The sequence below is a fragment of the Pholis gunnellus genome (genome assembly GCF_910591455.1).
Source record: "Pholis gunnellus genome assembly, chromosome: 18".
NCBI lineage: Eukaryota > Metazoa > Chordata > Actinopteri > Perciformes > Pholidae > Pholis > Pholis gunnellus.
In genome coordinates this window covers 16721299-16742300 of record NC_136545.1, presented here as the reverse complement: position 1 = coordinate 16742300, position 21002 = coordinate 16721299, and the positions used below count along the sequence as shown (strand labels likewise).

Here is a 21002-nt window from a genome sequence, read left to right as displayed (position 1 = left end):
GTGAAATTAATACAAAAATGTATATCACTAAACTATATATATTTTTCCATAACGCGATGACAACCAAAGCCAATGATATGTGAATTATTTTAACACATAGGATATTATTATTCATTATGTCCTAAACTTTCTGATAGCAGCAAACCTCAGCAAACGCATCAGACATGTTTAACGTGTAGTGCAACAGCGCCACCTGTAGGTCATAATATGAAAGACTTTATGGTAATAAAATGCTTTTCCAGCTTTAACATGTAGGCCAACAGCTGGAGCAAAAATAAAGAATGGAGCTTCAATTCACACAGACTAGAGATAAATGACGATAACGTGAATGATGAAAGTTTTGTAGCCGACTCCTGCGTCGGATCACAGGGCGCTGCCATATTGGACGATACCAAATTGCGTACTGCGCATCACAACAATAAAGCAAATAGGTACACACCCTGTCTTAATCCAATTAAAATGTGTATTATGTACCAGTGCATTATAAAATATGTTTCACTATTTGGGCATAAATCAGCATTTTATAATATTAATTCTCCAATTGCACCCCCTTGGTTTTCAGCTGCATGGTACAGTCAGTGGGCACTATGGCGCTGGCCAGGGTCGGTAAATGTTGTCGGTCGTTAGTACGCGATCCCTTCAAAGTAGCGTTTTGTGGTGTTTTACAGCCAGGTTGGATTGAAGGTTGCATAGGAGGTAAGACACATAAAACCCGTCGATATGTTTCCTTGTCTGTGACCCTTAAAACGGTCTGTTTTTTTTTAGAGAAGCTACGTTAGCAGCTGGTGGATAACCCACATGTTTACAAAGGTACTGTGACTGTACGTGGCTTTACAGTTCATAACAATCCACCATCACGTGGACCAACGGTTATCTCGGGTTTTACTCGCAGGATTTGCAGCATATGGCCTTTGTCTTTGATATTTTAAGGTATATGCTATTCTCAGTTCAAATTATTCAGCTAGGCCAAGTTATGAATGGCTTCTCAAGTGAGCAACCTTTCTTCAAATGTAGTTTATTTTTGGTGGTTTTACCAGCCTTATTTTTACCACACAACACCACTGCATTTTTGGCTAAATGTACACCCAATTTTGAGATACTTGTACTTCACTTTAAGTATTTCCATTTCATGCTGCACTATTCTACTCCACTCCATGTATTTAATTGCTTCAGTTACTATGCATTGCAGGTTAAGACTGTTTGCACAAAATAGAAATCAACTAATAATTTATCATATATTAGTATAGTTTAAGCAACCCAGCAATTTATAAAGTAATTGGAATTAGCTCCACCTTTAATCAGCCGCAACATCAAAATGTACACTTTAATGCATCACTAGTTATAATCCAATAATGTATACTTAGTATCTGCATACTCTGCATACTTAGTACTTTTGTTTACTTTTACTTAAGTAAGATTTTGAATGTAGAACTTTTACTTGTAACAGTTTTGTAGCATTGATACTTTAATTGAATCGGTTATTGGTAACTCTTCTCTCTGCAGCTAAGAGGCATCTGTTGTCAGAAGATGTTATCAAACTACAAGACTTCCAGCAAAGGAAGCTGGCTGTGGCTCATCTTGCCACTGGATCGAAAGGTGAAGTAGTTCTCCTCACTGGCTCTACGGCTGCAGTGTTATGCCGTCTGTTATGATGTATTCATAGTTCATATTCTCATACTCTCACTCCCATTTTACAGGAAATTACATTGAGCTATTCAGCCAGACGCTACAAAGGAATGAGCTGATTCTGAGAGATGAGCTGAAGCTTCTCCTTCACTTGTGCCAGTCTGCCGATGACATGGTGATAGCAAGAGATGCCATTTATAGGTATGGTACATCCTTTATTTGCAATTTTGTAAAGCATAAACACACTTTGACAAACAATTAGAAAGAAGGAAATGAGATTCTACCCACTTCACACTGCAAAACAAATATGCCTTGAATGGCTTTGACTGTCGTCTCGTATCGAGTGGCTGAATTATGCATGTGTGATGGTTCTTTTATTTGCACTCGCAAGGTATCACGCAGAGAACAGGAACTTGGTGTATGGAGAGTTCAAGTTTGGTCCCCTCTTTGTGAGGCTGTGCTATGAGCTGGGTCTGGAGAGCTTGGCTGCTGCTACACTTACAGATAAGGTAAAACCCTAGTTACTGACCAAGTGCCATGAGGGGCAACACTTACACAGAATCTGTACTTTTCTAAGAGCTGACTTGGTAACATTTCCTCTCATTTGTCTGAACAGAATATGAGAGGATTTTTCAACGACGCAACCTCCTTTAACATCACCATCGACATGTTGTTCACTAAAGGCTCTTATGACAGTAAGTACCAGATTCACCTCCCCGTGTTTTCTTTTTCGTCTGAAATCGTCATCACATGTGTGTGATATTATATATATATATATATATATATATATATATATATATATATATATATATATATATATACTGTTTATATCTGGCTATTGCAGATGCCTTGGAGGTACTAAGAACCATGAGGGCCCAAGGTATACCATTCAACAAAGACACATTGACGCTGGCAGCGGGCACCTGCTTTAAACTGGTAATTGAGCGATACATTTTGAACATTACAGACCTTAAAGTTATATTTGTCTTAAGATGTAGAAACTTCTTAAGGTCAGCTAATGTTCTGTGCTATTTTGGTCAGAACACGGCGGAGTCCTACACGATCTGCACTTCTCTGATAGAGGAGGGGCAGACCAAAGGGCAGTCCGTCCCCAGACATGCTTACTGCTTCGCTGTTGCATTAGCACTTAGACAAGTGAGTTATATCTTCTTTCTCTTCTGTTCATTTCATTCATGCAGAAAGTTGTGGAGAATATCGTGTGATATATATATATATATATATATATATATATATATATATATATATATATATATATATATATATATAATCAATAATTAGTTTTCTCTGTCTTGTATTTCTTCCAGAATGACATAGAAAATGCACAGTCGTTGTATTCACGAATAATGATCACTGACAGCAGATTATGCCAAAATCTGAAGGTGAGGGTGCTCATGTAACTGCGGTTTACATTATTTATTACCCTTTTTGTTAAATTATTAATTCTTTTTTTTTTTGGTGATTTAGGTCAAAATACTAGCAATGTCAGGAGCGGTGACGGATGCTGTTTCCGTCCTGTCTGCAGCCATGTTGCCTAAAAGCCCTTCTTTTGTGAAGAAGCTTGAATTTTCTCAGGAGGTGGTAAGTCTGTTGTCTATGCAACTTATACTCACTAAAAAGAAGCTACGGATGCAGTTATTAAATATTTTAACTTATTGATGTAATGAATATTAATTTGAATGAGTATTTTTTTTTTTTATCTGGGAATGGAATAAGGTCATACCTAAAAATAAGAGGGTTTGAAACAACCTTTTGTGAGATTATTGATCAGTTAAAAGTTAACACAAGCTATGGGGATGTATTTCTAAATCAGTGAGAAACTTTTGCTCAGTGACCTCTTGTGACCTGTTTCAGGTGGATTTGCTGCGCTCGAGGAGTGAGGACGGACCACACATGATGACAGTGGAGCAAATAGTGACTCATCTTCAGCGAGACAATCAGGTGACCCAGCAGACCCTCGATGGCATGCTCTGCCACACGCCCACAGGGAAGAGGAAACCAGCGATGATGCAGATGGAGGCGAGGAAGACCAGTCGAAGGACTCGGAAGTCACTACAGTCCACTCTGCTGTCAGAGTGAGAGAGGCCGTGTGTCGCTCCAAACCCTGCTTTCACTAAAGGCTCTGGTTTGAGGCTCAATGCAATAAGACAAACAACTCTGACTGGTTAGAGTGGACTTTGTCCTTGTTACTGCACCTACCTCTCCTTAAACACAGACTCAGTCATCCCTCTGCAGACTGGACTTCTGTCCATTTCTTTGTCATCCATGTCCAATTTTTAATTAAAAAGGTCACAGTTCACGTTTCTACATCAGGCACTTTAACAGAAAGCTACTGAGAGACATTTACATAAGTATTGATTTTCTTGCAAGGAACTCATGTGGATATTGAGTGATTTGGGAAGAATGTGTTGTGTATATAAAAGTGTGAATGGGTAATTAAAGATGAATCGGATATTTAATAGCAAGTTTCTCCGCTTGTCTTAATGTGAAGGGCTGCTGCTGTCTTAAAACAATAGTGGATCATATGTAGAATTTAAAATGCACCTGACGTTAATATGTGACTTGAATAATTGTGAACCTAATCTTTCAACAACCTTCTTTTTCAAAGATTATTGGTTATTTATTTATTTTATTTTGCTCAAATGTAATGGTACACAGGAAAGGCACAAACCAAACAAATGGCCAAAACTGTCACTCCAGGTTTTTCCCTCTACATTGTGATAATCAAAAAGATATTTCATATTTATTACAACGCCAAAAAAACAGCTGAGCCCTCCCTGTGTGTAAACAAACCGTGACGCGCATCTGATACCTCCCACAATGCACCGCTGAGCAGCCAGAGAGGAGAACAACGGAGCAGCCTCCCAAACTAACGGCGTGGGCAGTGTACAGTTTATAATATAATAAAAACAGAGAGTTCAGGCTAGTTTTTGCTCTTTTAATAAAACCGCTAGAGAGTTTCAGGACTAATGCAGCAGTGATATCTACTCCTAGCGGCGGCTGGGTGGCGGTGCTGTTTAGCATTTAGCTAGCCGGTTAGCTGTTACTAAAGCAGCTGGTCACAAACAAAACAAAGGAAAGAAAAGATCATTTAAAAAAAATACTTAAAACTTTAAATTAAATCTCTATCACCGGTAGGGACCGCTGTGTCGTAATAATCAAGTTTAGCAGTTAGTTTGTTGAGACTGGCGTAACGTTACATACTTAACGAAGCTGTTGTTCGGTCGAGGGTTGACATCTGTAAACACTGGATTTAGCTTCAGCTAACACCGCTAGAAGAACACAATGAGCACCGAGGCAGAGACCGCAGCGTCCACTAAAACCACCCCGGAGGATGATGGCATGACTTGGTGGTACCGATGGCTCTGCAAAATAGCCGGAGTTTTGGGAGGAGTGTGTAAGTTAACTGTCAATATCTTGTTATATAAGTACATGAATGATGGGCCGCCGAGATAATCCTGCCTTGGCTACATGTACTGCGCGTGTAACTACTGAGTGTGTTGTGAATCAGTTTACATTAAGTTTGTGCTACTTTATGTGACAAGCGGGTACATTTTATTGCCATGTCAGCATTATTTTATACTGATTGTGTGTAGTCTTCCTCATTAATATGAGGGTTCGAGTATAAACGGGACAGAAAATGCACCAGATTATTATTTTATTTTTTATTATTGTTTATAATTCTCACTTCAGTTGCGCATCCACGCCAGACAAAAGCTTTGTTCCAGCCCATTGTCCCCTCCCTGCAGCAGACACCGCCTGTCTGCATGGCTTCACTTCATAACAGCTTTGTTATTCCTAAATTAAAACAATATAATATGCACGCACAAAGTCCACCGCAGGAATTTCTCTTTCCCTCAGGAGTTCAGTGTGAGAAGTGTTTTTTATTTATTTATTTATTTTTTAACTGCTGGCTTTGCAGTTTTCCAGCAGCATTGCAGCTCTCCTTCACAGTGACACCAGAGTCTCAGTGCCGGTATCACATGAACCACCCGGGGCTCTGCATATTCAATGGGCTCTGTATTATTGAGGAGGCTGGATGGTCCAAAGGAGCGGGACATTGTTCCACTGTCTGTGGCAGTGTGTGGTTCACATAGAAACACTTCTCACTGTGGAGCTTCTCTCACTCTCAAATACGAAAGATCATACACTTACTAGGTGTTTGGAATGGCAGTCAGACGTTTTAAAACACCCAATGTTTTAGCATTTTGGTTGAATATCAAACAATGTGTGCCCTTTATGAATACCACATCAGTATAAATGAGACAGGATAAACATTGGTGACTAAGAACTGTTTGTGACTGATTGTGAAATTAAAGGGGAATGTCGATGGTGCTTCTTTTTTTTTTACATCTTATTCCTACTCTGTTGTGGAAGGAGTACACTTTAACCTCTGTGTTTATTGGGGAGGTGTGATTACCTTTAATAGCTCTTTCTCACATTTGAAAATTAATTGCCAACTAATCTTTTTGTTTTTGGACACAAACCTTATATTCTGAATCCAAATTGTTGACTTTTTGTTGAACAAAACAAACCATTTCATGTCACGTTGAGCTCTGGATAACTGTGGTGGTGGTCGACATTTTCTAACGTTTTACTGACCGAATTGTTTATTGAGAAAAAAATTGCCAGATTAATTGTTGCCAGACAGTTGACACCAACAGCTGACACGCCCTCCTTTGTGTTACTATATTTCAAATAAGCCGTAAAGGCACTTCAGCAGATGCACCTCACATGTTGTATGATTAATTGATTAGCGTGAATACAACTGATGACACACTTCTACGGTGAAATAAATAAGGGATCTGTTTCCACATATAGCCATGGGAAAAGCTAGAAAAGGCCTATTTTGAGAATGCTCAGATTATCATTAAAGGAATCTTGTGCATGGGAAATGTAGCCTGCTTTGATTTTTACAGTTGTTTACTGTATTGCTTTAGATATCAGCAGAAGACGTGCCTGTGTGTTTGTCTTTTGTGCATTTGCGTCCACATACTGTTGTGTTTTCACTATGTGTTGCTCATGTGTTTTAATACTTACCTTTTTGCTTTGCTGTCTTGCAGCCTGTGCCATCGCAGGAGTGTGGAACTGCGTCACTGTGAACCCTTTAAACATCGCTGCGGGAGTGTGGATGGTGTAAGTCTTAACACTCGCTACGCTTATTTAGATGTGGCATGCACAGAATGGCTCATTCACATTCCATAGGCCGAGACAGTTCTTATACTGTCGGTATTACAGGAGAAAAAAAATAACAAACACACTATAAAACTACTCATTTAGACACAGTTTCAGACACAGACGTGAGCTGGTTCTATTCACGTTTTACTAAACATCTACTGAAAGTCCCATACAAACTATCTTAAGATATAAATGCTCCATCAGAGCGTTACTGCATATTTACCCTTTATATTATATCTCATGCACTCACCTGTTCATTTACATTCCTTTAGTTGTACGTACAGTATCATCTTACGTGCATAGTGAGCAGCAGTCTCATGTGGCCATGTGGCCACACCTGCGATGGAGGTGTGGAGAAATTCTTCTCCTGAACATGTTTGTGCCAAAGACTGCAGTGAGTCGCTCAGAACTTGAAGACTTGAGCACATGCCTCAGGAAAGCCAACTGTGGTTTGTTTTCCTCCCTGGCTGGAACATGTTTGCATTAGCTTTAGCTACAATGCTAGCTAGGAACAAAGATGACTCAAAATGAGAATGTAGGCATTTGTATTCTTTACACCGGAATTAAATGGTTCCAGCTTCTCAATTTCTGATTTCAAATGTACAGAACATGACACTTGAAGATGTCGCCTTGGGCTTTAGGAAATTGAGAAAAACCTATTAATCAAGAAAATATTTGACATCTTAATCGATAACTGAAATAATATATCTTCAGTACAGACTCCACTAACCAGCTCGCCGTAGAGGTTTTCTTGCTGTCTCCATGACGGTAAACATTTGAGCACTAGAGCGATGACACTGACGGCGTGAATGTTCTTTTCTACACAGCTGCCGTGTTTGAAGTCCTCCAGACGTCGTACAGTGTTTGAGATGGAAGTGCGCACAAGATAATTCACTGCTGTGTTTGTGTCTCCAGGTTGAACGCCTTCGTGCTGTTCCTGTGTGAAGTCCCGTTCTGTTGCCAGTTCATAGAGTTCGCTAATGCGATAGCAGCCCGCGCAGACAAATTCAAACCGTGGCAGAAAGCCTTCTTCTACTGTGGGTGAGAACAGCTATGCACCGTCCACAGTTCATTACTGTGAATTTCCGATAGTTAATAACAATGCATTATCCATTTTTTGGAATCTCCAGCTTGTATTTAACATGATTCACTGACTTTTTGTTTTTGTCTCTTGATGCTCTTCGTCAGGATGGCTCTATTTCCTGTATGCTTGAGCTTCTCCTTTACGACCTTGTTTGGAAACGGCATCGCCTTCGCTACAGGAGTTCTGTACGGCCTTGCGTCTTTAGGCAAAAAGTAAGATGTCTGTTTGTAGCTTATAACATGTAATACAGTAATACACTGTATATATTATAAGCTCTTATGGAGCAGAAAGAAGGAAAGATGACAGCTATTCTATACAACAATCATTTACACTATATTTTAAGGAAAACTGTACAGTAGACATTTTGTAATGAATCATATCTCTCCATGTCTCACTCATAATAACAGCCCTCTAATAGCTTACATTGAAACAGGCTCTCATTAAATGCAGTATTCCACATTATAATTAGCTAATACGATTTATGTAATGCTTCTAACAACCCTAATGAGTCCCTTTAATGATGCAAATTAACTTCTGACAAGGTGAGCCATGTAATAATCACAATTAACATTGTCATCCTCTGCTGTCGTACCTGCTCTCTCTCTCTTCGCTGCCCTCCCTTCTCTCGCATCCTGTCGTCCTTTTTTCTTTTCTCTCTCAGGGGAGACGCAGTGACTTATGCCAGGCTGCAGCATCACAAACAGGGGGATGAAGAGAGGATGACGGAAACAGCAAACGGGGCTCCGGTGTGAGGCGTCTGCCCTCCCTCCCCCCCTCCTCATACTCTTCTTCCCTTCAGTTTTTACGGCCCTTCATCCATCTTCCGTGCCCCTTTCCTCCTTCCCATTACTGTCACTACATAATTATGATACTGATTTTATTTATTTACTTAAACTGCTGCATTCTTGTTCTCTTGACCTGGTAGTGTCCAAGCAGATTGGATTTAGCCCATTATTTGGTACCTGGCGTGTAAATGGGATCTCTCATGGTGACTCCATAACTTAAATTGTAAGCTTTGCTTTTATGGTTTATGGTCTTCTCGTGGGTTGTATTTATTATTTGTTTCCTTTTGTTGCTGCTGTCAGTCGTAAACCCTATTTCTGCAGGAAAAAATGTGAGGTACGTCTTTTTAGCCCAAGAGCCTTTCAGGACATCCCAATAGATATTAATGTAATTGTAAAAAATGTGACTTCAGGTTATTTGCTACGACTTTGAGGCTGTGATTCAGAGTAGTCTGTGCGGTAACTCACCACATATCTGTAAATAGCCTGAAGTGTTTCCTTAAGTTTCTCCCTGTATTTGAATCCAAAATGTACCTTCATTGGATGACTTTTGAGCAAAGAAAAGAGCGATTTTAAACCCACTGTGCAGACAAAACTCTGAATTGCAGCCTGAATGATTTTTAAATATACATAGGCATTAGGGATATGTTAAACATTGGGAATGTATCTGGTATACCCAAAGATAAACACAGTTATTGCTTTTCATATCTCCGTTTCTTTCCAGCTGCTGTAAGCTCAGCTGAGGCATTCCGGCATTAAACTTTTGGTAGCATCGACTCTGGTAGAGAGGGAAATTCATTAAAAGCTGCATGTGTGAGCTTGTTTGCGTATCGTTCCTCATGATCAAGCAGCCGGCAGCCAAGTCACGGCGGCAACTTATGTGGAACATTGTCTAATGGAAAAACTGGAATGTGAGCTTATTTGTTATCCTTTTTAAAATATGTTGGTTCTTTGGGAAGGGGGGGTGTTTAGAATATGTTACTGAACATCTGCTGCGCTTATTAGGAGTCTTAATTGGTACACTCTACCAAAACACATTAAGAAATTCAATGAGGGGGAAGAGTCTCGGTTCAGGTACTAATTGGTCTGTATTCCACACATTCACCAAAGCCACGGTTTGCCTTTGTCACTCAAATGAGGTATGCAGCGGTCAGCAATGTACCATTTGTGTTTGTGTTGTTTTTGTTGCCTTTCCTCTGCAGTGTCATCGTTAATAAGGATGCTTTGGGAATAATTGTTTACACGTAGCTCTTACAGCCGTCTCTATCCGAAGTCTTATTACTGGCTGGTCAGTGACTGAGTGGATCCTTCTCACATCACCACCAGCTCTCAGGTGTCATACTTGCCAATGCACAATGCACAGATACTAAGTAGTTTATGCATAGATCACAGATGTATGCTAACTAGCATAAGCATGACTATGAAACACTATAATGTGAGCTGATGGAAAAGCATGTGTGTAGCATTTAAAACATGCACAACCAGCTTTCACACACACACACCAGCAGTATGCTACAGTCTGACACTACACACACTTAACACTACCGTTTTAGTTCGATGTTAAATACAATAAACAGCGTTCCTTGTCCACAACCATCCATCCAGGTGTATTTTATTGCGGTGACATGCATCCAAGACTCCTGTGATTTGATTCATTTGACATCTTAAGGTGTTGAGTGCATATTTTGCTGTAAGGGATATGTGTATAATGCGTGTTGTGATGTGAATCCTGATCCTGATATCAATTAGTGAATTAAACAAACTTGCTACTACTGTCGTGGTCGAGGCTTCTTTTTGTAGGGCAGCCCGCTCTCCCTGACATTCCCCACACTTTTCCTAGCACCACCATGACGTTAGCATTTCTGGTTTAGAGTGAAATATCTTGACAACCTTTGGATGGAATGCCATGTAATTCGCTAGATATGAAATATTCTATGAGGATAAATTCTGTTGATTTTGATGATCCTCTGTTTTTTTTTTACTCGCCAGCAGTCCAAAGTTTTCACCTTCATCTACCAGATGAATTGGCACACAATTTGGTATCGATATTATTGGCTTGCAGTGAATATATCCTAATGGCTTTGTTCATCTCTTAAATTCCTGTAGCACTAGTGTGAGGTTGTTTTTTTTGTTTGTGTGATTTTATTCAAATAGGTGAGTACTGATGTACAATGTAAGCTTTGAATATAAGAATTAACAATAGATTGATTGATCGCTGATTTGATCTCTTTGGATATTTGTTTGTGTTGCTTTGAAAACTCACATATCAAAGTGGATTATTAGATCTCTTTTACAGTCGTTAAATACCATTAATTGGACTCCAACCTAATGTGACCCACAGTGTTTGTAATTGTGATGAAGCTACTTCAGAGGCAGTCCTTCTTAATGAGATGCTTTCATTATTTAGTCTTCCCCGTTTACATGACACACTGAAACCAGACCTGTTATTACTGAAGTTGGATTGCTATTGGAGCAAATAGCCCTGAAGATTCAAATAAAGCATTTCATTAGCTGTGTTGGTTCAGAGGACACGGTAGTGCAACTGTTTCAGGGTAAGTGTCACTTTTTAAAAGTCTGAGTATCTTCACAATCTTCTGTGTGAAGAATTTCCTTTCAGTTTTTTTTCAGTTCTGAAGATGTTAATCTCATCACACAAATCCAGGTTGGGGTACCCCGGCGCATTTCATTTATATGCAAAGCACAGCATAATTCCCCAAATGTCAAGCTATTTCTTGATATTTGTCCTATTGATCCCTTTGAGAACAAATGTGATCCAGTCGACTGGACGACAAAACCAGCTTCAAGTCCAGTTCCTCATTGAACCCTCTCGATATAGAAATCAAGAAGGCCTTAGCTCCTCTCACTTTCAGGGTTTTTTGTTGTTGTATTATTATGAAATTGGTTACATGACCTTACACATGGATAAGAAGTTAAAGGTTATTTTAAAGGTTTTCATTTAGGTTTGATTGATTTTGCATGAGGTGCCTGTTTGATTAATTAATCAAGTTAATGATCACCACCGCTCTGCATTTAGCTAATGCTGCATTATGTCAGCATCATCCCTCCCTTGTGAGGCATCTTCTCTCACCTATAAAGCTAATCAGCTTTCAATCTTACTGCCATAGCTTGCCATTCGAGTGCAGATTGCAGGGATTTAGTCGCCTCTTTCTCATATTAACAGATCTTAATTCATTTGATTTGCAAGGATTAGTCCATATAAGTCCATCTGCTGAATCTGCACTGTAAAGCTACCGACTATACTGTAGACAGATCTTTATATGTATGCCTACTTTTAATCTTAAAACATATCTGGAAACCTGGTAAAAAACTGCAGTAACATAGTGAGCAACCAACAGAGGGCGCCATTGCATCATTAAAGCACCATGTCTTAGTTTTAATTACTGTAAGTGTTTATCCTATTATTTAATTCATTATGTACTATTACAAGTAGAGAAAGGTCCCTTCTTTTTAATGGAATTGAAGTGGCCGTGATGCTCCACTTGCAGGCTTATTATTGGCCTGAACATGCATGGGATTAACGTTAATACCAGCAGCTGCAGCAGTGATGTGACAACAACATGGTGAGAGGTGGAAGCTTGATAAAAGGCTTAGCATCATGAGAACCAATACTCCCATTATTGTAACTTCATGAGCAAAGCAAAGAGCAAATTATTGTCTGAGCAGAGACATCATTTTGCAGTCATAAAAGCTATAGTGCCTGAACTCTTGTTATCTATTAATAGATTTATTGGGCTCCGGTGGGGGAAACTTAAGGACGATGAAAATTACCTAATGAGGTTTGTGCCATTTGATCGTCGTCATCCTGACTCTGTATTGCAGTTTTGAGGAGCAAAGGACGACTTGAAAGATGCCTTTTATATTAAGAAAAATAGCCCACGGCTCATGGCCTACAGAAGAATTACTGCATGATGCAATGAGAAAAATGTAGCCTGGATCTGGGATGGAAAAATGTGCTGTTTAATTCAGGGAATGTTATGTGACATGACCAAATATTCTATCTCTTTTGGAGAAGGTGGGGGGAAATGACTCAAATAAAAGTAGTAATGCCACTAGTGTAAATACTCATTAATGGTAAATGTAAGAACAAAACAAAAAACAAGGAGTACTGACAACAAAATCAAAAGAAAAGATATCATAATGCAGAATGGCCCCTGTCAGCATTAAATACTTACTTTGATGTTGAGGTTGGCCACGGTGGAGTTCATACGAGCTGCTTTGTGTGCTTTTGAGGAGCTAAATCTATAACAATGCATCAGAGTTTATGAAATGATCATAAGTACAAAATCCTAATCTGAAAAAAGAAATGTAGTAGAGGAAAAAGTACAATATTTAGTACAATGATAGTGTCAAGTATACATCAGAAAGTGGTAATGGACAAGTAAAGTAGAAGTACCTCATTTAAGTAAAGTACTTGAGCTTTTACTTATAGGTAAAAGAAGAAAGGCCGTGCTCTAAAATACTCCATTACAAGTAGAAGTAGAAGTGCTCATTATGCAGAATGGCTCATTTCAAAGTGTTGTATTATTATTATGGAATATTATACTATTCTGGATTTTAATGATATAGTTTCTCAGTGTGAAGCCAGTTTTAGATACTTTGTACACTACCGCATCATATCATATCAGCATGTCATACTTTTTACTGTGAAATTATTGTAGTGGAGTAAAAAGTACAACAATTCCCTACTCTGAACTGCTCTTCAGTGGTGCAGTAAGTGGCTACTTAGTTTCCACTATTGTAGGCAACCCAGCCATTCAGCCACTGGTTATATTTACAACATGTCATTATACTGATGATATGTCCTCGTTGTTTTTGCTGTAACCTCCACAGGTTCCATCTCCTGAGGGAGGACTACAGACAGACTGTCTGACATGCTCTCCTCCCCAGCTCCAGGTTGCATCATGCCTGGGGAACTTTGCTCCAATGAGGGGCTGGCTCTGTGCTTCTGAGGAGGGAGAGAGGGAGACTACGGGTGCAGCGCTGCTTGCCACCAACAGGACGTGATTCAAAAAAAAAAAGAAGAAGAAATACACCCACAGCGAGCTACATCACCTGCGCAGAGAGAAACACCCGCTTTCTTACGCTGGATTTCCCCTCCGTGGCTTTTGGAAAACACACGCGTTTCCCTCCACGGTGCTGTGCTTTTTTAATTTATTTTTTCCCAGAAGGAAACCCTTAAGTGTGTCTCGGTGTATTGTCACAGGGAAAAAAAAGGGGGGGGGCGCACAAATCTGTGCCTCTTGAGGACGGGACCTTTTTTTCTTTTTTTTTTGAAGCGCAAAGCAACAACAATGGACTGCGTTTCCACCGGGAACTCACTGTTGGAGCCGTGCCGTACAAACCAAGGCGACATTTGTCTGTTTGTTTGTTAAACACGGTGTCGGGAGAAAGAGAGAGAGAGCGAGTGGAGGAGGAGGAGGAGGAGGAGGGGGTAGGTCGTCAGTTGGAGACCGTGATGCCCGCGAGGAACAGGTACAACCTGGTGGACGACGTGAAGGACTCGAGGTTGCCGCTGCACAATGACGAGGCGTACCACCACGGGATCTCTTTCCAAGCTAAGGTGAAATAAACGAAGCTCTCCCTCTTTTTTTTATTTTGGACTCAGCTCCACCACGCAGTCAGTCCACAGCTGTATTGTTCAGGAGCGGAGCGGCAGGTGCTCCGGGATCCACCATGAAGTTTGAACGCATGCCATGTGTCGTAGCCTACTACTCAGCTACACGTGTGGTTTAGTGCTGCAGGGGCCAATAGGGAATTGTAGTTTATATGTGTTCCTTAAAAACCGAGGGAGATGTCCTTATTTTTAGAGATCAAAAGTGAACTGAGTGTATTTTCAGGTTTTTTTTCCCCTAGTCATTGAATTATTAACCTCTCGGGGAAGCAGCTTAGCAGAATTCAGATTTTAGTGACTCTATTCTCTCTCACACACACACACACACACACACACACACACACACACACACACACACACACACACACACACACACACACACACACACACACACACACACATACCAATCTGTAACTTTATCTTGGGCTGTGTGAGTTGATTTGCAGGGCAGGAAACAGAGATAGGTGGTAGAAATGTTGAAGCGTTACTGGTCCACAGCTGAGTCACGTGGCTGCTTGTATCTATTATGTTATTTGGACTGCTTATCAAGCAGCGTTCTCATCTCAGTTTGTCTGCTTTTCTTTCTCCGTATTCATTTGTTCCACTGAGTGTATAGCGAAACACAATACATCCGGAGTACAAACAATCAACATTCTTTACCAAAAAACACAATAGTATGAAGCAAGTATCTCATGGCAGGTGGGACCAAGAACACACGCATGAACACGCATCCATCCTTCCTCATATAGCAGCATGTAGAGATTGTTTAAAACAATATCTCAATGAATTATTACAATCAATACACCATCACGTAACAATATGATCCTTAGAGCTACTTAATTACCAAAGTGTGAATACAGTATATGCAAGCCACAAAGAGCTTGATGAGAAGGCAGAGCTAGTCTTTAACAACATTAAAGTCAGACATAGAGAGGCACTAGTCTCAGTGTTTACCTTGTGATACATAAGCTCCAATGGGAAAATAGAGTTGAGTTCAGTTTGTCTTTCTGTTTAGTTTTTGTGCATGTAGAGTTCATAATACTGCATATTATAGACCAGAGGTCTTCAACAGGGGGTCCGCGGAGGTCCTGCTGGGGGGGTCCGCGAAATCTTTGGTTGATTAGACAATTAAAAAAACAAAATGATTTCCCCCAAACATGAATCTGTCCATTATTTGAATAGTTCAGTATTGTATGCAAGATAACAGGTATGTGTATGCATGGCAGTGGCACTGATAGGCCATCACTCATTTTTGTTTCCACATTTATGTTTAAAATAAAAACGTCAATTTAAATAGCTTGTATGCATGATTATCATGCATTTAACAGACAATGTTAATATTGGCGTTGGTATCAGTTGACAAGGTATGTTTATGAATGGTAGTGGCACGGCCGCCCTACTCACTGCACCTTGCACATGTTTAAAATAAAAACATGAATATATGAACCTGTGTATTATTTCAATAGCTTAGTATTGAATGCACAATAAAGAGGTATATTTATACATGGCACTAGGCCCAGTTTAATATAAAACACAATTGTATACAATATATATAGTCGGGGGTCCCTGCTCCATCTCTCTATCAGTTTGGGGGTCCTTGGCCTGAAAAACGTTGAAGACCCCTGCTATCGATGGTGTATGCAGTCTTTATAAAAAAAATAAAAAACATCACATCTTCTAAAAGATCCCTAATTTTCTGTCCTGATTTCCACTTCAGGAGCCGTTGGAGTTAATTGTGTAGCTGTAATGTGTGTGTGTGGGATTACATCTTAGACTTTATTGCTCTTCTAATGTGTGTGTGTGTGTGTGTGTGTGTGTGTGTGTGTGTGTGATTGTTTACTTCAGTACGTGGGGAGTCTCGACGTGCCCAGGCCCAACAGTCGGATGGAGATCGTGGCAGCCATGAGGAGAATCAGGGTAAGAGGAAAACATGCCGTGCGTGTTTTAAGAGCAGAAACACACACACACACACACACACACAAAAATCATCATCAACCCTGTGGTGATTGCTCCAAGACGGAACTACTGGATCCAAAACTATCTTTAAAATAACAGAGTAAGCACACACTCAGCAGAAAGAGTGTGCGTCTGTCAGATGAAGTTTGTATCGAGGATGAAATGACGCATTCACTGGCTGAACAACAGATCACCACTTCTGGGAAAAGCTTTTGCAGAAAGAGAAAGCAACAAGAAAGATTGCATTGCTGACTAATGCGTTGCCCTTTCTCGATATGTTTTGTGAAGGTTCAAGGGCACAGTGTGTGTTTTGGCATGTTATATATATATATATATATATATATATATATATATATATATATATATATATATATGTATATATATATATATATATAGTCAGGCTTGGTGTTTTCTTTCCCCCCATAAAGCTATATCAGTAGCGTTACTGTGGGGTTCATGTAATCATTTTTCCCTCTCATTGTCCCGGCCGGTCAGCGTTTTCCTCTAGGAGCTAACACGGAGCTGTGTCAGAGAGCTTCTGTAATTTAAGTATGACTCACTATCTTGCGTGATTCAGACATGAAAAGGCTCTTAACCCAGAGCTGAGTGAATATGCAGGAAAGACATTCCTTTTTTTAGCTACTAAAAAGCCATAATATAAACATTTTAGGCTCAACAATCAAAGTTTCTTTTTCGAGCATTCTGGGGAATCCTCCCTTGCTCTTTTTCAAGACATTGTTTTTGCTCTTCTAGTGTAAGAGATCGGGCTTGTAGCTGGCTGCTGTGTGAATGTGTGTGTGTGTGTGTGTGTGTGTGTGTATAAAATCGGAGGAACCCCGCTGTAAAAAGAAAGCGCTATCTCAGGCTGTTTTTGAGTGTGAGTGTCTGTGTGAATGGGCTGACTCTGCAGATAGGGCCTTGTTATTTTCTGCAATTCCCAAACTGACGAATCAATAAGGTTGTAAAGTAAACATGATCATCGGGGTGATGCTGAGGCAGAACAGAGCTCGTACAGGCAGGCAGGGAAGATGCTTTTGATTGCTATGAGAAAAAGGTTATCTCTCTGAAAAAAACCCTGAAGATCTGTTTACCAGTATCTATTTATCCGATGTCGCTATTTAAAGAATACACCCATTAGTGCTTATTTATGTCCCGAGTGTATGGATGCATTCATGTTGGCTTTGTGTATTTTTAGTCCCCTTAAAGTCCAAAGAAAGCCTCGGATCAATAATGAATGAGTGAGTGTATTTAGATTGCAACTCTCAGCCCATTGTATAGAATATCTTTGTTTTTGAATGGCTAATGAATGCAGCACTGCTTCATGGAGTCCCGTGTGACTCAGGAGAGTGTGCCTGATAGGAAGGACCGATCTATAAAGAAACATGCTCTTATTTATTATATATTGTCAGGCGTGTTGAGTGTAATCTCTGCTGACTTGGTACTATTTATAGACTTGTGTTAACACTGGCAGGTGGATAACTTTGTCTTATTTTTTTACCGTGTCATGTGCAGTTGAAGCTTTAAAGCAATAACTTTCACTTAACAGTGGCCGCTGTGGCAGTCACAACATAATGAAATATAATAATTTTCTGAGTCGGTTGGCTCTAAATGGTGTGCATTAGTGACCTTTACAGGTGCTGTACGTGAGCTGAATTGTTTTTTTCTCTCCTTTGAACAGAAGCCTGGCCAGCTGTTTCCCCCTGCTTTCAGCCTTTATGCTAAGCTAAGTGAAATGTCTCCTGGCTGGAGGGATATAAAACTAACTCTATTCAACAAAGCAAATAAGCTTATTTCCCAAAATGACAAGTTATTTCTTCAAAATAAAAACCTTTTATAGGAACGGAAATTGGAATGTTTACTGGTGATGTACCAGTTTATTTTTGTCATAAAAAACATTCAAATCTTCATCTGGGACACGCTATAATGTATTGTAATAGTAGCTATGGTTATTTATACAGGAAACCGCTTTTAAAGCTAATTAACATTAGCCACGATAAGCTACCGGTCGTACCAGACCAAGTAAGTTAAAACTGCAGCAGCAAAACACCTGAGTGTATTGAATAAAATGTGTGTTTTATTGCTTATAAATGTTATTTGTAAGGGGGAGATTGTGTTCTTTCTTCTTTCAAAATTCACAGTCTCATTTCAAAGTCAGTTAATGTCTTGAATGCTAGTGTGCCTGATGTGTGTGTGTGTGTGTGTGTGTGTGTGGCCCTTGGTTTCAAACACATGGGAAGTAAAGATGTATCTTGGTGCCAACCGCTTCTATTTGGGTGAACCCTCCCACACTGTGCCCACACTGAGTGAATGCAAACCAACGGGCGTTTTAGAGGGTGGGCGCGCGCGTTTCGGGTCGGCTGCCAAGTCAAATGTAATTAGCTTTGTGTAGCTGGATATTGACTGGCCTTTCTGACTCTCTTTTCACAAAAGCAAAGGCCTTGTCTTTTAATTTAAAAGTGCAACCCTTTTAGCCGAGGGACTGTGCGGAAGAGTGCGATTAAAGAGAGTGAGGAATGAACCGATGGCAGTGAGTAGAAAAGACTTGAGAGGAAGTCCTGGAATGGAGACGGGCTGCGCGGCGGCTGGCAGAGCCGTAGACGTCTCATCTCCCTCGGCTAAGCTCCTTAGCCTCCGACGTGAGGAAACGGGATCAAACACGAGAAGACGGGAGAGCACAGAGCGGACGACGCAGCCGGATCGCCTCTGAACAAACGGTGAATCTGGGTTTTGACCGAGCAGAGGAGCCGTTTGAGTCGAGGCCTCGTACGCACCTGCCATTCCCCACAGCGACAAAGTGAAAAGACAACATTGTGTGTCCTGCGGATCTTTTCAGAGTTGTGTTTTGTAAAAAGACGTCTCCCATTATGGCTCACTGGTCCCACTGGGTTGGTTTATAAGAATTAGTTTCATTCAGTTTGACCGGTGGCATAGAAACCAGCATGGACCGTTTGTGTCTATGAATGTGTGTGTGAGCTGCTCCAGTGCTCCCTCATAGCAAGACCCGTTGCTTTCTAATAACCTCCGCAATTGATTAACGAGGATGACGGACGTTTCTGCAGGAGAAAGGATCAACTGGGAAACTATCTCTCTACAAAAGAAAACAAGTTTAAGGCTATTCCCCCCCCCACTGCTGTTTTCTTTCCATCCCCTCACTCTCCTCCTACCAAAATAGAGTACCTCAATTTAGCCCATCTCTGCTATCTACTCAGTGCTGACAGGAATAGATTGTAGGCTGAGGGCAGGGCTATGCATGCTTCCCTTTGAATTTTGATCGGCTCTAATGGGATTTTTAGCCTCCCTCACATGTCCGTCAGGATGCAGCCTCCTTCCTTCAGACTGCCAAGAGTTCTATTAGATTGCTCTCTTTCTGTCTGCATTCGTCTCCGTGTCTGTCTGGAGCATCTCACGGGAGCATCACTCTCTCTCGGCCGCGCTCGAAAGAAGCAAACCTAATGTCTTTTTTTTGGGGTTTCTCCGTTTCAGTGTGGGTCCGTTGAGCCCCGTCTCTGTTCTTTGAGAGCACGCTGAACTGTCATGACTCAGGCAGGAGAAGATGTTTGGTGTTAAGAGGGATGTGGTGGGAAGACGCTACGCTTTCCACTTTACTCAAACTGTGGACAAACAGATTTTGACAAGCAATGACACAATGGTAAATAAGGACATATTGGCATACAAATATGTTTGTATTAATTTTATATTGTAGCAATAGATCTGCAAGTACACACTAAAACAAAACCTCACGTCTCACATGTGTGTTTGATGAGGCGTTTCACGAGAGCCAAATTCAGACCTAAAAACAGATGATCAAACTACATTAGGAAAACTGCACAGGAGTCAGGGCCCAGCATAACGAGATCTTAAATATCAGTGAATCACATTTTTGCATAACAATTCCTCACCCTGCATGTCCCAGAAAACCAGGGGAGGAATGAGAGCACAGATTAACTCCGGGGGGTTACAGATCTATAGCAAAGTGGGGGCGGTTGGACGGGTGTTGTTCTGTGTGTGAATGTGGGAAATGCACTATTTCGGGAGGCATGATGACACATATTGGGGGGGGGGGCATTGTTTTCACTTTGTATTCATGCTAGCTTAATGGCAGATGTACAAGAGCATTGTGGGTGACCTATATGTGTACTGGATTAGACGTGATTTCAGCTTTGAAAGGGTGCAGCTCTACTCTTTGTTTAACCAACCCACCCCCCCCAGAGAAAGGGGGTCCCATTCTTCTTGATTAACAGTCATTTGTAAAGTGAGTCACAATCCGTGATCAGTTGTTTTTAAAGTATCCTTCTGCATGATCGGCTTTCTTAAGACCCGCTCACACCAGAAAGTGGCACAGTGAGATGCGTCCAAGCGTGGCTCAAGATGCTTGGTGACACAGTGACTGCTGTAACTGCTGAGCTAACTGCTAACAGGCTAGCCAGCTGGGAACATGTAAAAAAAAAATGACACATTCTCTGAATTCTGGGAAATATTTCCCAAGAAAATGTTTTGAATGCTTGACTGAGCTCTTTCTGTAAAACCTGATGCTCCAAACTGGAAGTGAGCTGACATCCAGACTCTCTGTGAAACACTTATTTTTTATTTTGACCTTTTGAGTCACAAAAACAAATCCCCGCAGTGAAATCACTTTCTCTTCATGCTGAGGTGGACATTTTTAATTTACCTCCAAAAGTGCTTGTGGTCATTTTCATGAGTGCACGCATTTTTTTTATTGTGTATT

At 40.6% G+C, this 21002-nt stretch overlaps 3 protein-coding genes across 4 annotated transcripts in view; all 3 read left to right on the top strand.

Annotated features, from left to right (window-relative positions):
* Positions 1-566: 566 nt before the first annotated feature.
* On the top strand, positions 567-4071 carry ptcd2 (pentatricopeptide repeat domain 2; the record flags this gene model as incomplete). The annotated part of the gene is made up of 10 exons (XM_079179730.1): positions 567-696; positions 1504-1596; positions 1698-1827; positions 2018-2135; positions 2243-2321; positions 2471-2562; positions 2668-2781; positions 2952-3026; positions 3112-3225; positions 3499-4071. 10 exons carry the CDS (start codon positions 567-569, stop codon positions 3721-3723), a joined length of 1170 nt encoding a protein of 389 aa, XP_079035856.1. The 3' UTR covers positions 3724-4071.
* Positions 4072-4496: 425 nt separating this feature from the next.
* cacfd1 (calcium channel flower domain containing 1) lies at positions 4497-10455 on the top strand. The gene is made up of 5 exons (XM_079179650.1): positions 4497-5041; positions 6708-6780; positions 7738-7863; positions 8011-8118; positions 8568-10455. Exons 1-5 carry the CDS (start codon positions 4930-4932, stop codon positions 8656-8658), a joined length of 510 nt encoding a protein of 169 aa, XP_079035776.1. The 5' UTR covers positions 4497-4929; the 3' UTR covers positions 8659-10455.
* Positions 10456-14156: 3701 nt separating this feature from the next.
* Positions 14157-21002, top strand: part of LOC306710832 (carboxyl-terminal PDZ ligand of neuronal nitric oxide synthase protein) — a 43775-nt gene continuing 36929 nt past the window's right edge. For both annotated transcript variants that reach the window (XM_079179533.1, XM_079179534.1), the window contains exons 1-2: positions 14157-14269; positions 16166-16237. In XM_079179533.1, coding sequence (XP_079035659.1) covers positions 14165-14269; positions 16166-16237 — 177 coding nt within the window. In that variant the 5' untranslated portion in view covers positions 14157-14164. The remainder of the gene's footprint in view (positions 14270-16165; positions 16238-21002) is intronic.

Coding starts and splice junctions, on each gene's coding strand:
- cacfd1 (XM_079179650.1), top strand. CDS start 4,930: ATGAGCACCGAGGCAGAGACCGCAGCGTCCACTAAAACCACCCCGGAG. Junction 5,042..6,707: donor CGGAGTTTTGGGAGGAGTGT/GTAAGTTAACTG, acceptor GCTGTCTTGCAG/CCTGTGCCATCGCAGGAGTG. Junction 6,781..7,737: donor GCTGCGGGAGTGTGGATGGT/GTAAGTCTTAAC, acceptor TTGTGTCTCCAG/GTTGAACGCCTTCGTGCTGT.